Here is a 16,583-nt window from a genome sequence, read left to right on the forward strand (position 1 = left end):
CCTGCTGAATTCACTATTTTTGCACACCTCTTCTTCCTATTAGAAAAAAAAAGAGGGCTGCAGTTTGTCCTCTCACTTCCATTGCAGAGATGGGCAAGAGAGACTCATCTAAAACCTCCTCCTCCATTTACAACATCAAACTGTGCCTGGCTGTAATGATCTTTGCAACATTTAGCACAACCCCTGCTAGTCTGAAAATAGTATTCAGCGTTTGATTTGGAGAGCCTGTTATTATTTGCATTGTTACTTGTGTGGCATGGTATTTGTTATGCTGTATTTTTCCAACTAAATCTGACCCGGTGGGACATAACACAATGCAGAGCTAGAATCCACTCCCATAATATCACTAGAAACCATTTTGGAGATTAGCTATTCAGTGAGTATTTGCTACATCATTTATTGGAAGATGTATATATGTATATAACTTGCCTGTGGAGAGCTTATGACCACAGATACTGAATGCCTTGTAATTTACTGCCTGTGCGTATCTCCGTTAAATTATATGGACAGAAACTTAATGGCAGAAATTTAACAAGTTGTTTTTGCTGAAAATTTGACATAAACTACTATTGTTTTTATTTGCTTTACTACTATTACAAAGCCAGTTTACACTGCTAATTTCTAAACCACTCAAATAGTATTTCAAAGCCAAATGTTTTCCTTGGAAACAGCATTTTATGAGGCTTTGGGCAGCAATGTGTGCATTGTATTGGGCTTCATCAGCTGCAAAGTGAGAGAATATAGCCTGAGGAACTTTCTCTTTGCAACAGACTAGGTGGTTTCACTCCCTAAGCTTTAATCATCTGGTGCCTAAAGAAAGCTGAAGATTTTGCTTATAGAACAGTTTGCAAGTTTACAAAATCAAAGTTGCTTTCCTGATAAATCTAAAATTTATTTTCTTTTCTACATTTACTACTGTTGTCAGGGGTCATTGAATAGAATTATTTATTCTCCTTTCAGAACAATATTATGTTTCTCATGGAAACAGAAAGTAAGAATTAAGTAAACGCCATGTGGTGAAAAAGTTCAAGTGTAGCTGAGCTTAAGAAATACAACTTTGCAGTCACAAGACAGGAGATAGAGGAAAAACTGAGCCTAATTCTTTTTCTGCTCAGGTAGTACTTGGACAGTGAGGACCAACCGGACTGTAAGTAGGTACTTTGTCAATGTAAAGATTTAATATTACACAGAATAAATTAATAAAAAGAGCAAGTGTCTAGACACTGGACAATTTCAGGTGATCTTTTTTGACTCCTAAGTGTCCTACAATAAGCAGAGAGAAAAACATGAGGCATAAGAAAATCAATTTTTTTTTTCAACTACAGTATTGCCAATCACCAGAGCATGTTATAGGTAAAACTGTATACATTTTGTGACAACAAAAATAAACACCAGACATACAGAAGAGTGTGTGAGGCTACACGTTAAGTGTGCTTTTTCTGCTTTGCTTTCTCCTGAACCCAGTGTAATATCTCTTACATACATAGCACTGCTGCTGACTTCACTGGGACAGTTGGATGGAGAGAAGTTCTGAATTAGATGCAGGATTAAGCTAAATAAAGCTAAAGAAAAAGTATGTTCTATTTTTGTGTCCAAAATCCTGTCATATTCAAACTTTAGTAAGTGTCAAGTGTCTGATAATGCCAGCTCCTCATTTTAAAAACCTGTAAACGTCTTCTCCCCTTCATCATAGTTAGGACATGGATTACAGTTTTGCACTTCACAGGGGCATTCGCATTCGCATTGCTAAGCACCGAGCAAACTATTACAGAGTAACTGCAACATTTGATCAGTGAAATGTTATCACCCATTCTGCAAGAATCCCGGGTGATGGAGCTTTCACCTCTTTCCTTTGTGCTTCTCTTTCAGCTTCTGATATGGCTGCGGAGCAGGGACAGATTCTTGTAATTGCCACTGCTGCTGTTGGTGGATTCACTCTCCTGGTCATCCTCACTTTGTTCTTCCTGATCACCGGGAGGTAAACGACACTACAGTGTTCTCATTTACTCAGGGTCAGAGTCATCCAAAACTAAGAATTTAAGAATAATAGTTAAGTCATTCACCACGTTTTCAGTGCTGAAATAAGGGTTAGGCATAGCGGGGTGAATGTCCTCTTTGTTCAGCACTGCTTATACTCACAGTTCTTTTGTGAGAGCTGTTTTTTGTAAAAAAACAGTTTGGGGAGCTAAGCAATTATGTGAAATCAGGAAATAGCTTGGCTGTTTTTAAAATAAGTTTCTGGACCTCTTGCCTGCAGAGCGAGAATTTAAAAATACAATGTACCTGCACCCTCAAGGTTCTGACATTAGAAGATGAAAAAACAAAAAACCGCAGTATTTTTTACAAAATCTCATAACCATCAATTGCAAAGCTTTGGAGGATGTAACCTTAGGATTTTTGATGTCTTGGGGTTGGCAATGTAGCTTGCTAAAGGCACTTGGGTGGGCAATTTTTTATTACTTTTACTATATTAAATTTGTAGGAAGAATCATACACAATTATGTATATATTTTATATGCACATTTCTGCATCTATTAAGAGGAAATATAGGAATTACATAATGAAATTAAACTAAGGAAAACTTCACTCCAAAATATTAGCATGATTCTACTGCCTGTGATATCACTGGTGAACAGAAAATAGCTTCCTGAAGGTCCTGTTTTATTGCTTTTTGGCTTTTTTTTTGTTAATTGGATTGAAGATATCCCAATTAAATCTACATTATAGCAGTACTTGTTGCACTGGCAGGAGAATTCACCAGTCTGGACAATGATTATTTTTTATAACTACGCTGATTCTTATACTTACAATTCTTTTAGTACAGTGCTGATTGTCCACCTTGCTTCCGTTGATGTGTTGATCAGGATCAAATAATGACATTATGCAAATTGGATGAGAAAGCATTTTGATTTGAGTGGCCAGATGCCATGCTCAATTACACACTGAAGGTTTTAAGGGAACTCACAAATTCTAATTGGACTTGCTAAAAAATGCACATAGAGGTCGGAACATCAGTCTTTGCTGGAGCTCAGATTCCCACAGGCGTAGCTGCTTCCATGGTGCCTTGTTTCCTTTCTCACTGAGCCTCTGGGTGTTTCCTGTGTGATTTCAGGACTTCACCTGCTTCCACCAGGAAGCAAAACACAATTTAAAAGGACAAAGACATCATGTCCCCGTCTTCGCTGTGTGACATCAGTGGCACCGCAGTGCTGCCATGGATCACGAAGGCCTAAACTCTGATAGACTGATATTCTGTAGAGGTATGGGCCTTCGAGCAGAGGAGTTAAGGCTCATAGCTCCTGCAGTAAGCTCTGTAGGGGGGGTTGCGTGGGCTCTGGCCCCTCGCTACCCTTTTCCCCTCTCCCTCCTTCAGACGCATAAACCAGCTGGTGGAAGAGCCTCCATGTGAGCAGGATTCTTCATGGAGTTTCCTTCTGCCTGGCTTGGGGACAGGAAAAATCCAGAGTCGGGATAGGATTCTGCACTATTCCTGTCCTGGTTTAGAGCTTGTGTTTACACATAGAGAAAAGATGTTACACTGACTCCTCTGAATGTGATAATGGTCATCACAGATGGGGCTGATATCAACAGACGGTGCTGCGCTTTCAGATTTGTAATTAAGTTTCTGTTTTGTTGGTATAGAATTACCTCTAATTTGAAAAGAAAGTGAAGTCCTATCAGTGTAGGCTGGAGGTTTTATTTGCAGTACCCCAGCAACCAAATATGGCATGACCATTATATGAATTAATGCTCTCTCTGCTAAATAGTAAAACCAGTAAGGCTAACATTCTGTTGAAGTTAATGGGAGCAGTTAACATTGGAACATATTGTGACCTTAGATAATATTAGAAGCTAAGTAAATATTCCTACGATTATTACAAACACTGACAAACAGTAGGGTCTTTCAGAAGAGAGAGGAATTATTCAGACAAAGACAAACTTCTGGAGAAAAAGATTGTGTGGAATCCTTACGTGGACTCCTGAAACATAACTCGAACGCTTCCTTTAGAAAAAACTCACTCAACTCGGGAATGAAAAAAAATATGGAAATGGGTTTCTTTCTGTGTTTAGTTCTCCTGTTTGCTAATGTTAAGCATATCAGAGATTCTTTTAGCTTTCTAACATCTTACTCAATGGGACCAATTCAATTAGGTAAGATATTAATTCATTTTGAAGTGCTGCTTAAATGCGGTGATAAGAGTGTATTCTGCAGATGACAGAGCAAGAAAATTTTGAATAAATACTCAATTTACTCTAGGACTGGAGGCAAAATTCTGTGTGAAAAATGGGATTGGTACCCTACAGATGTGCTCTGCTTCACTGTTTAGAATTAGCAATTTGATGAGCTGTCGAGTCACAGGGCTGCTGATGAGTCTATTCATAGTGGAGAGGCTGGGTTAAATGAGCACTTGCCTCTGCACTTCTGCGAGTGATTATCCACCAAGAGCAAGCAGGAAGCACGGCTGTCAATTGTAGATAGAAAAATGAAAGCGACAGAGACTTCGAGGTGCAGGATATGCAGTGGGACAGGGGTCTTGGCTAAATTGCAGGAAGTGCGATGTTCAAGCTCAGTGTGATTTATTCTTATCATTACAGAAATTATTCCTCTCCGATTGTTCTGTAGCCAACACTAACAGGGAATGGGGAGCTGGAGCTGGAAGACTCCTCTGCTGGTGATTACTCACTGGCTTCTGTAGTCAAACTTTGGGGCCACATGCATACTTAAAAGGTTTAAAGCCTTGTTTCTTTGACTGTTCCCTTGGGCAGACACTTTAAGTGTAAGAGCTTATGTTCAGTGTTCTTGGCAGTTGGCACCCTACAGACCAGTTGTTCAGGTCCTAAAAACAGCACTGGCATGCTTAGTGGCCCCAGCAACTGGTGTACAATCTAAAGATTTCCACAGATGTTGAGAATCCGCTGGTTGCTGTTTTCCTCCATAAGGGTACATAACCATGACAGCTTCACAAGTTTCTGCCCTTCAGGTGTTCATCATCACCTCCGTAGCAACGAATCTGTGAGCGTTCCTACTCTGTTTCCATAATTTAAATGAACCATTGAAATGAGGTGGGTGTGTTCACGTATTTCTCATATGTCCATTGTTAGTATTTTACTGGATATACTATCTATAATTATAATTTATTTTATTTTATAAGGCTGGTAATGAACACACAGAGGCCAGTCGTTTTTTTCAAGCTGGTCTTGGAACTGAATGTCTGTACACCAAAGCACATATCCACACACACTGCTATTCTCCACTGGGATCAGAGCCCCAGCGGCCCTTAGCCCTTAGCCTAGGCCTTTAGACCAAAAGATTTCCCTCTAAATCATACTTCTTAGGCTGTTCAGTGAGTGAGAAGGAGCTTTAAGGTCAAGAGCAAATATTTTGTTTTTTCTTGACTGAAACAGTTGCTCCTATCATGTGACCCTCTAAATCAGCATTAACAGTCCTGCAGGTAAGCAGCATTTAGGCGGGGGGAGATTTCATTACAGGGAACCTGAAAGCCTGCCATGGGGCAGTTTTCTCCAACATACCCTTGCAGTGTCAGGTAAGGTTGCTAACAATTCATGAACATCCACAGAGTTTTGTGTTGTTTGCCAAGGATTTGCAATTTTATAGCTATCATACAGGCATATGCTAAATCATCATATTCACATAGCAGGCTACGTATTGTTTATCCTATATGATAGCTGCTGTCTTAGAAGAAATAAGTCAGTGCCTGGCTCTGACTGCACAGAGCTACGCAGGAAAAAGAAAAAAATAGTGGTCTTGATGTGAAAAAATATTTTCTTTTTTCATGAAACATGATGAAGTCATAGAAACTATTATCTTATGAAGAAAATGTGAGCTTTTTTGACCCACTGGATATGAAAGTTAATAGGATAAGATTTAATTAGCACAACCAATGTAAGCAAACAAGAATGCAGGGAAGTAATAATTTATTAAAGTATCGGGATTCTTTGGAGGAGTCAAACTTGGAAATAAAGTATTGCATCAAACTTGAACTTAAGTAGTCATTTTCATGCTAATCATTCAACCATGATTTATTTTTATTTGTATCTAATCTGTTTGTAGTTCTTCATGCATATTTCTCTCTTTAGATTCATAACTAAATATATATTCCAAATGCAAAGATTTTGGCTTTCATAGAAGTGCAGATAAAACTTAATGTACATTTATTTTATGCATGACAAGTATTTTAACTAAAACTTCACTTGTTTTTCTTAAAAGATGCCAGTGGTACATAAAGGCTAAAATGAAATCCGAAGAGAAAAGAAGGACTCATTTGCAAAATGGACATTGTAAGTAGTTCAACACTGTATTACATTATATCTATATCATGTTTTAAATGAAGAATGTTCATTGTTTTCTGTACAGCTTTTGCCCTTGATGTTTTAACCTGGCCATTTGCATAGTTCCTTATTGTCTGCACCATCAAGGGTGTTTATTTCTATTTGTATGTCCTCTTGAACAATTTCACTGAATTCACTCTAGTTAATAAGGTTTTATTGGTATTCTATTAATAATATTTATCAGTTTTTCATATTTCTTTGAATTCTCAACTGGTCTAGACCATATTGAATTTCTGCCTCAAAATTCCTCTCTGGGTGACTATGTGCCTTATTTGTATCCAGTTCTCTTTGGCTTTAGGGATCTACACTTCCAGCCACCCAAGAAATAAAAAGTGGAATGGGTTGCCTTCCCTCATGTTCCTGCTCACTGATCAGTACAGTGAAAGAAAATCCTGGCAATCTCTCATGGGCAGTATATTAGTTTATTTAGTTTAGTTTAACTACTTAGTTTAAATTACTAACCTCACTGTTTTATGTTAGAATAGCTATTTAAAGTTTTTATTTATTCAAAGGGTATTATACAAAGGGTATTAAATTTTTTTTTTTTTGGTCATTTTTGATAACTTCCGTGGAAATAATATGATCAAGACAGAAGTTAAGTCACCAGAAGTAAAATCTTTTTTCAGGTGACACCACTATATGCAGCCAAGTGGCTCTTTCTGTCAGGGAAAAGGGCACATTTCCCCATAAAGGATACTTCCTGGGAAGATTTGTTTGTCATTTGTTTCCAAACATGGTCAGAAAGGAAAGAAGACAAAAACCTTCCTGCTGGAGAGTTTGATATATGCCTCTGAGACCGTGACTGAATTTGAGAAAAGCCTCACTCAGTGTCTTTCAGGCCAGGGTAAATGATGACTGTATTTCATGTTGACACAAAGCTTCAACTCAGGGGCTTCTCATTCATTTGCAGTTATGTCAGCATCAGACTTGAGGGGGCAAGTCTCTACTCATGTATGTGCTCCACAGAACCAAGGATAAAGAGGAATTACTGTGATTTACCCCAGCAGCTAAAACTGTATTGCCAACAATACTCCCTCCTTTACACTGAGCACTCAGCACCTCCATAAGAAGTACCTCCTTCATGCTAGCAGCAATATCTGACTGCTGACTACCTATAGATTTCGTATCCAGCATCTCAACTTGAAACAGTATGTGGGGCTGCACAGTCTCTGCTGGGATCAGTATAAGGGTAACCTCTCCTAGACTGGCTGCAGCTGTTTAAAAAAAAGCTCCACTGCAAAACCTGCACTGGTTAGCATCACCTGTTCCTGTTCCCAGGTTCGTCCTGTCCATGCTTTACATCCTGTGCTTCTGCTGTGTGCGGAAGAAAACCGCCTCCTGTTCATCCCTCCTCTCTCCCTTGGCAGCTCAGTGTGAGTCAGAGGAAGATTTCAGGAAATAAAACTCTTTGAAGGGAGTTAGAAAGGGGTCCATGATCTTGCTGATAATATGACATCCCATGATGTCTGGTGTCCTCCCCATTTCTGTATGGTGTGTGTACTCTATCAGCAGTGGTCCAAATGGCTGTTGCACACTACTTAAGGAAGCCCAGCCACATTCATGTATCCTGAACATGTGTTCTTCACCTAATGCATTTAGGCTCATCAGATAATGAGCTGCTTTAGACTCAGCTACTAAGTGATAAGAGGAAGAAGGCTGAGAGGTACTTAATTCTTTTAAAAGAGATTCTCTGGACCCAGCTGCAGTATCCTCCTCTTATCCTGATAAGTTGATGCATTATCTATATCAACTTCTGTTCATGAATTGAAAGTTTTCCAGAACCTAATCACCACATGGCAGCAGCCTAAAAAAAATCCCATCTCGATAGTCCAAGAGAAACAACATAAGTTCTTGGACATGCCATACTCAAGAACACGAGGGACATTAGCCATGCCAGAAAATGATGGCTTGCTGGAGCCTGCCAGAGCAATCTGGCACCAACCCACTATTGCCATGGCCATCTCCAAGGAAGCAGACAGAAATTATCGAAGCCTTGTGAATGGATTTGGGTATTTTTGTTCTTGTCTTGCACCTGGCTCTCTGGTTGTTCAAGCTGATCAGAAGAGAACAAAACAGCACAGTCTTCCAGGACCCATCCTCAGAGAAAAGGATCTCAAAGATTGGACCTGTTTGGCAAAAGGAATGTTCAGCCATCCACCCGTAAATGAAAGGAGTGAATTAGAAAACACTGTTTTCAGAGTAAAGGACAGATTGCCTAAATTGACCAAGGAGCAGCAAAGGGGAATATAAACTGCTTTGGCAGTAATCACTGTTAGTCTTCAGGATCTGCTTTTCCCCGTATCTTTGAGCCCTCACTTGCTGTCTTGGTAGACACCCTTTCAAGTGACCAGCTCAGAGCTCATATTTTCTCTCGTGACTTGCTGCATTTTCCAGATTTACCAGCTGTACTTGAAGCATTCGTTAAGGATGTGAGCTAAGTGCAGAGAGTCCAAGGAGCCTCTTCAGACTAATATACTAAATAGCATTTGGAAAGGAAATGCTTACAATTAAAAAAAAAAATCTAATGTACTTTATCTTACCCAAAATAGCATTTTCCTTAAAACTTAGCTAGGGCTGTTATTTTTTGCTAAGGAGAAGTTTCCAAAAACTTTATTGTCCTCTTAATTTTCCTGCCTGAAATGCTATACCTCAGGAGATGCTTGTGTTCAGCTGGACAGAGACAAAACAGCCTAAGAGTTTGACACTATCTTATCAGTTGAATACCAAAGACTGAGTTTTCTAAAGGCCTTTGACTTTTTGTTCCTGTGGGACAGGATAAACTCTGGGACCTGTGTAGCTAGCAAACATGACAGTAACTAGAGGTATAAATAACATTCAGAGAACCTAATACCCATATTTCCTCCGTTCTTTACACTAATACTGTTTATCAGTTATCATTGCAAGCTGAAAGGATGTTTGATGTAACAATGCACTGCAGCAATCCTGAAGAAGTATCCATGTTTTCAGTCACTCAGAACATCTCAGAAGATTTGAGCAGGGTCCAGCAGGACCTTGCTCATAGTTCAGCCAGTACTTTTGAATTATTTTGCTAGTGTTGGGTTGGCAGAGACTTATCCTCTGTCTATGGAGTTGTAACACCCAGCTCTTTAATATCTCAGATGCCTCACCTAAAAAAGCCACTTGAAGGATAAGAGGAAATGCTTACATCTGTGCCCAGTCAATCTTTGAAGGCCCTGGTGCTGCCAGCAAATGGGGACAACTCATGTGCATTCTACAGTTGGTTTCTGTGAAATCAGTAGCAAGCATTAATAATTTTGGGTCATTATCCTCGTCTGTTGGGTTCTGGAACTTTAAATGTGGAAGATTTAATATTTTATTTCCAATCCTTTCAATTGTCTAGTCAACCAAAAAAAAAAAAAAGAAAACCATGTTGTTACAGTGCGTGAATGTCAAAGAATGCTTGATTCCTAGTGTTTTCTCTTTTTTGCAGTACGTTTCCCAGGAATCAAAACATATATTGATCCAGACACGTATGAAGACCCATCTCTTGCTGTCCATGAGTTTGCAAAGGAGATAGATCCTTCAAGAATTCGTATTGAGAGAGTTATTGGGGCAGGTAAAAGTACACCCACTTTAAAAAATGTCTACGCATGGATTTTTTTCAAGTCACCGTGATAATGCAAGTATAGTACAAAATGTGGGCATATTTCTCTCATAGCACCAGTTCACTCTCAAGTGTGGTGTACATGAGGTATTGTGTTTGGCTAATATTCCAAACGTGGGTATATTCAAATAAGGAGTTCTTGAGAGGCAGATTCTCCTAAGCGATAGGTTTATCCCAAACCTTTTTTAAGGCTTTATCAATTTTTTGGGTAGGGTTGGATTTGGGGTTTTGTTTGTTTGTTTGTTTCTTTGCTTTGTTCCAAATGTACTCAAAACACTGCATCACTCAGCATTTGCCATAGTGTCACATATTCTCTGTCATTGAGGGGGAGATTAGGATTAGATCAGAATTTCTTTCTGGGGGGAGATAAAATCAGAATATAGAAGACTGAGCAAAAAATATTCTCAAATAGAAAATAGGAGCAGTACAAGGGGGAAAAGGAGAGGCTGGCTTGGGACAGGTTTTCCTGTAGCTGTGCGGAGGACGATCATTGGCAGAGGGGGGAAGAGGAAGCTCTAATGAGAAGGTGTAGACAGTATGTGGAGCTGGGAAGCAGTATGAATGGGGAAGATAGCTGCAGGTTCTCCTCTTACATCCCTGTTTCTTTGTCCAAGTGTGTGGTGGGGACAAAGACTTACATCTGAACAATTGTTTTAGACACTGTTCTCATCTATGGGGTGTTTACCTTCAGCTGAGAACATCTCATTGGGGGATGAAGGCCATTTCACAGCTGTTTGAAAATGTTTCAGAAGCTCATTAATTCTGTATGTATATTGGCCTTTTTTTCTAAGGAAGATAATATGTCCCTTGTATTTTCAGGTATCTTATGCTTTGCTAATGTGCTATGTTTATAGGCAAGTCTAGTCTGCGCATTAAGTGTTATCCCTTTGCCTTAGCTTTGGTTTAATTGTCAGGTTTTGCTACTCAGGAAAGTGCTGTGCAAGTGTTCCCATGCATTCACTTTTGGAAAGCCTTTGTAGGGATAAAGACTCATGGCTGCTGTCTGTAGAGTTCACTAGAGGTCCTGGTGGGAGCTCAATGGTGACGGAAAACACACCTTTGTGGTTAACACAACAAAAGTGAAATACTTGGAAAGATCAGAGCCTTGTAAAACCATTTCTTGTAACTGGTGTCCTGACTCTCTAGGGCAGATAGCATTTCATTATTGACCAGGTCCTGAGATTGTTTGTTCTCTGTTTTACCCAGTTGTAGTTCACTGAGGACTTAGAGAGGCAAGGCTAGAAAAGGGCCTTACAAAGTTACCTAACTAGTGGATCTCAATGCATGGCTTGTGACCAACATGTCATTCAGAAGGCCCACCAACATTTCTCACAGTTACATCAAATTGTTATAACACAGTTAAAACAAAAAAACAGACTGACAAGGAGAGTCTGAAGTCCCTGTGGTGCATTACATCCTCTGTGTTGTTACCCACACAGTGTCAGTGGCTGGGGAGCATTAATCATTTCTCAGCCCCAACAGAAAGGGAAGGTGGGAGAGCTAAGGGTCTGTGTCAGAAATTTTGATGAACATAGAAACAGAATCCTGAGCTCTAATTCCAGCTCTGAAATTTAATTTCTTCCTGTGAAAGACATTGACACAATACCTGTCTTCAGTTTACACAATATGGATATTTATCTGTGTCTTTAAGGCATTAAGAGTGACCGAGTTTTGTAAATTGCTGTCTTAAAGGTACTTATAATACTGACTACACAGATGTTTTGTCTTCACCTCAATATAACTTTATTTCAGTAGCAATAATTAGTATGTTCCATACTCCAATGCCCATCTTTGAGCTATCCATTCTGGGCTTTGTTTAACAATACTGTTTTATTACTTACTAAGTAAATGCCAACACACAAACGCCTTTTTTTTAACCTTATTTACTTTCCCTAACTTTAATACCATCAAGAAAAAAATAAAATAATTCACAGTACAGCAGATTGCAAAAATCAGAGTTACATCTTGTAATGAAGGTCAGTGGAAAAAAAAATGATTTAAATTCGCGCATAGTGAGCGCACCAAAAAACTCATGCTAGCAAGTACTGTCAGAAAAATTACTATCAGAAGACATAACATACTATGATCCTTCTTTTTTATCTTTGTTTCATATATCTTAGTCACTTGAGAAAGGAGAGGTATTTTTCAGTTGAGATCCCTCATTTAATGATACGTTACTACAATGATAGCAATGGAAATGTTTCCAGTGTTGCTAAAAAGTGTTTTATGCACTAGAAAATGTCATGCAAATAATATAACAGAAATAAAACCTGGTCTGTTAACAAACAGGGGAGAGACAGTATCGACCTGAAAGTAAGAGAGAAAATTCTGTTTCACGCTGCAGTCCATATCGCTAGAGTACTTTAGAGTTTACCTGATTGCTTAAGCTAGATAATATGTAGCTGGCACTGTGCACCATTGGAATTATGAGCTTGAGAGAGGCCCCAGAGGGCTGACTTCTGCAGAAAACGTTCTATCTGATTTCTTTTATTTCTTCCTTTTCTTCAGACATACTATAGATACTGATGTCTTAGATTATAAAGCATATTGAACTATATTCAGCACTGGTATAACTGCTGATTTCAAAGGAGTTGAATACAACAGACAAGGATTGAGCTTATTGATTTTGGTTCAGATGAAAATTGTGTCCTTATTCTCAACTTAATTCATTTATGAAAATTCTTTATTCAGCTTCTCTTTTCCTTTTCTTGTATGCATGGGAGTGAATTTTTGCCTGCTTTGACATATTTTTTTAAATATTTTTTTTATCTTCTAAAATTACTTGGGTAATCTGCTATCTTCAAAGATATTTGCCTAGCGGGACTTGCAAACTGGTTGCAATGAAGTTTAAACCCATTTCCATGCAGGCAAGATACAGGTTAAATACCATGCCTGAGGCACGGAGAGTACAAATTCTCATAGAGTTCTTTGATAGCTGCTAGGGGACATAACATGTCATTATAATTCACAGCAGTTCTAAAATGTTCTTTACGCCTTCTCTCTAATACTGTATTAAACATTGCAACCAATATAAAATGGATTTCTTATCATAGGAGAATTACTTTAAAAAGATGTTTACAATGTTCACTTAAGTAAAACAAAAAGTTAAAATCTTTTACAAAATGAAACATTAAAATCTTGTAAGAAGTGAATTAATAGATGCATTTCTTAAATTTGTTTTGTTTGAACATTTAAATTTGATCAATGATTTTCATTTTGAATTTCTGTAACTTCAATTTTTCAAAACAAAAATTATTTCCATTCAAAACTAAAAGTTTTCATTTTGAAATTGTCAAAGTGGAACACTGCAAGTATTTGAAATGTTTTTTCTAGCATTTCTGGTCAAGAAATTTTTGAAACTGATCTTTTCCTGAAAGCAGTTTCCAATTTGGTTTTTCAATGGAAAAAGTCATGTCCAAAAGCTCTTGACAATTCACTAGTTGTAGTGCAGGTGGCTTTGACACTCAAGGCAAGTGTTTTTTCTAGTTTCTTTCAGCTTACCTAACTCTGTACCCAAGTTATCTTTTGAAGTATTTGGTAATTATAATCTTGCATGATATGAATTGGAAATGTACATTATATTATTTGCTGCAGAGTAATCTATCTGAGGATACCATCAAATCAGAAGTAGTATTTTCAACTAAAGCTACTGATTATCTCATTTCTCATTACAGCACTGTTAAAAGTTAAAATCTCCTAACCATTCCACTTACCTCAGATACACATACACTATAGATTTGAAAAACAAAGACTTCCTATTTATTATTTTTGTCCTATATTTCAGTCTCTGCTTAGAAGTGCAAAATCTAAGAGCCGCTGAGTGAATTTACCTACTTACACTCTGTTGTAAAGATACATCTGAATGCTGCACAAGACACCAGGATTTCTCTGCAATCATTTATTAGCCATGTTATACAGACAATTTGGTCTGCTCCTTTGGTGCCAAGTACTAGTAACATAAGGGTAGTACTACATGATGTAAAAAGAGAGAGCAAATATCAAAAATTGTTGCTTACACACTGACTGCTCCACATAATGTTTTTCCATCAGAAACTAAACAGGTTCAGAGAATGTGACAACAAATGGTCAAATTGAAAAAGTAGCAAGATCTTCAAGCAGTAACAGCAGATTGGAAAATAGCCTTTAGTAGTTACAAAGTTCAAGATGACACTTGGCTTGCAACAGTCAAAGACATCATAGCCAAAATAAAAAGAGACTGCCTATACATGTAGTTGTAGATTTAATAAACATTCCTATTGCAAGTTCATATCATTAGGCAGGTAATAATAGGAAATGCAAAGCAGCAACAATTTAAGAATGGATGCCGAGCTCATGAGATTACTTTGAGAAAAAATGAATTAGTGCAATCTCTTGTTGAAATCCTTTTTAAAGTCCTCCTAGTGGACATTTACTGAGCTTATGTTTTTGAATGCAGCCACTATATTCTATGGAGCCAGTTAGCTGAAACTTTGATCTCAGCTCTCCCAGTCTTCCCCTCTGGCATGCTTTTGGTGTTACAGTACATCTGCAAACTCTCTGAATTACTATCCTTCCTTCTGGTGCTTTGAAAAATTAGGCAAGTAAAATACAGACTTTGCAAAGTCCTTTCTAAATTGTTCATGCTTTACTTACTCCATGTGTAGACGCAAGAGATCTGCATTAAAGTAACAATATCTGCACATAAATCCAGACTCAAGGTGGATATGTAGTCAGGTTACTTCCCCTGAGTGGCTTTCCATCATGTCCTAGCTTACATCTGGTTCATCTGAGAAAAAAATAGTTTTGTAGACCTTTTGATTGAATGAAAGATTATCCAGGTTAATAGCTGTTAATGGTCTCTTTTGTTAGTCTTCGAATAACTTCTGCTGGTATCTTGGTTCAAACTGGAGGGTAAAGGCAGTAGGGGAAACAGTTTGCAACCAAAATGGAAATTGCAGTTTGATCAAATATTCATAATAGCAAGCAGATTACAATACCAAAGGCAAAACAGAACCTATTTGTAAGTGCTTAGCTTATGTTTCTCATGGTAACATCAACCAAATAAACAGGTATTAATGAAGTTCACATTCTAGCAATAGTTAGTTTAACTGGTGAAACTGATTAGTCTATTCCCTTTTATTTTATGATGAAGTTTTAATACTGTTTAATTTGATATTGTATATTCTTGGATTCAAAACTCCTGGATGAGTTTTTTTTATCACTAGTATTAAATATTCCATGAGATCTCCAATTTGTTCATTGGAAAGATCACTGGGTGCCTTTTTGCCGGTTCCCACAATTTGCCGTCTATTCATTGCTGTAGATTTTCTTTAGATGGTCCCTTTCAGCCACTCTTCATATTGAGCTTGCTGCACCTACTGACATGTTACCATATCGTTTAATTTTGTCCTGCCCATGATACTTTTTTCTGCCCCATCACTTAAACCATGCTCTTTGGTTTAAGGCTTCAGCACCTCTTCATGGAAGGAATTCCCAGAGGTACTTTGTCAAGTCTGTCTTAAAAGTTACAATTATCCTCTTATTTTCTTTGTTAAAATGTTGAAACTCAAGGAAGAGGCCAACTCTTCAATTTTTCACAGAGAGTACACTATATTCTTTTTATAATCTAAATCTTCTGCCAGTTCTCCCACAGGTCGAATGACTAAAACTGGGGAAAATGAGTTGAGCTGTATTTGGTGCTGTGACCTTTCAGTTTATCAATAGCAACTGTCTGTGTTGTAAGACATTTGTTTTGATCCCATGTAGTAATACCAGACTGCATATCAGACTTTTAAGTGACTGACTACTCCTGTTTCATTTTAAATAACACATATGTTATGACTGAATGAGAAAAGGGATGCGTGGTTTGCACAGGGTAAGTTTCTAGACTGCTCAATTAGCTTCTTTTTGTACAACATACAGTAAGATGTGTGGGGTTTATATCATTAAACCAGGGTTTATTTACACTTTATTAAAACTGAACAGTCAATGAACTCTACCTTTTCTCTAGTTATCACCAGCTTTTTCCCTGGAGCAAGGAAAGATGTCGACTTCTTTGACATCTGGCTCTTAGCTTCTACTTATTACACATGCAGTCATGAACCTTTACTGCTGCAGGGTCAACATTTTGTCTTGTTTATCTTCAAACTTGAGCAATGAGACAGATTCTTAGATTTTAAAAATCCCTTTTGATGAATACATTCCCCTTTGACTTTAAAAACATTCAAAATTCTTTATCTGAACAACAGTGGAGAAAAAATACTCTGGGATGAAATCGTGTCAAACTCTTTCTCAGTGTAAATAGTTCAATGCTTTAAATTATATCATTGATCTCCATCTAGTCTAAACCAGAACTAGAAGTTATTACACATACCTTAGATTTCTAAATGTAGTAGCTGTCTGTTCTGTGAGCCGATGATCGCTTACTGTCTGTTTGACATGACATCACAAAAAAATTGCTGTTGTTAGTCTTTATGTTCACCAGTTTATCAATCCCAATATCCAAGGGGAGTGAAATTTCTTTCTACCTGTACAAATCATGCATCCAAAAAAGGGCAAAAAAACAGGTCAGGGAGAAGTCATGATGTTCCTTCCCCTGCTTTGGATGTTGTACAGATAATAAATCTTG

The 16,583-nt window shown here is 37.9% G+C and overlaps 1 protein-coding gene across 1 annotated transcript in view; it reads left to right on the forward strand.

The window, feature by feature from the left end:
• The window catches only part of EPHA6 (EPH receptor A6), a 493,783-nt gene that overhangs the window by 364,402 nt on the left and 112,798 nt on the right, over positions 1-16,583 (forward strand). The window contains exons 9-11 of the mRNA XM_009323940.1: positions 1,870-1,978; positions 6,230-6,300; positions 9,803-9,928. Of these exons, the coding sequence (XP_009322215.1) occupies positions 1,870-1,978; positions 6,230-6,300; positions 9,803-9,928 (306 nt within the window). The remainder of the gene's footprint in view (positions 1-1,869; positions 1,979-6,229; positions 6,301-9,802; positions 9,929-16,583) is intronic.

Source organism: Pygoscelis adeliae, unplaced genomic scaffold, assembly GCF_000699105.1.
Source record: "Pygoscelis adeliae isolate BGI_AS28 unplaced genomic scaffold, ASM69910v1 Scaffold124, whole genome shotgun sequence".
NCBI lineage: Eukaryota > Metazoa > Chordata > Aves > Sphenisciformes > Spheniscidae > Pygoscelis > Pygoscelis adeliae.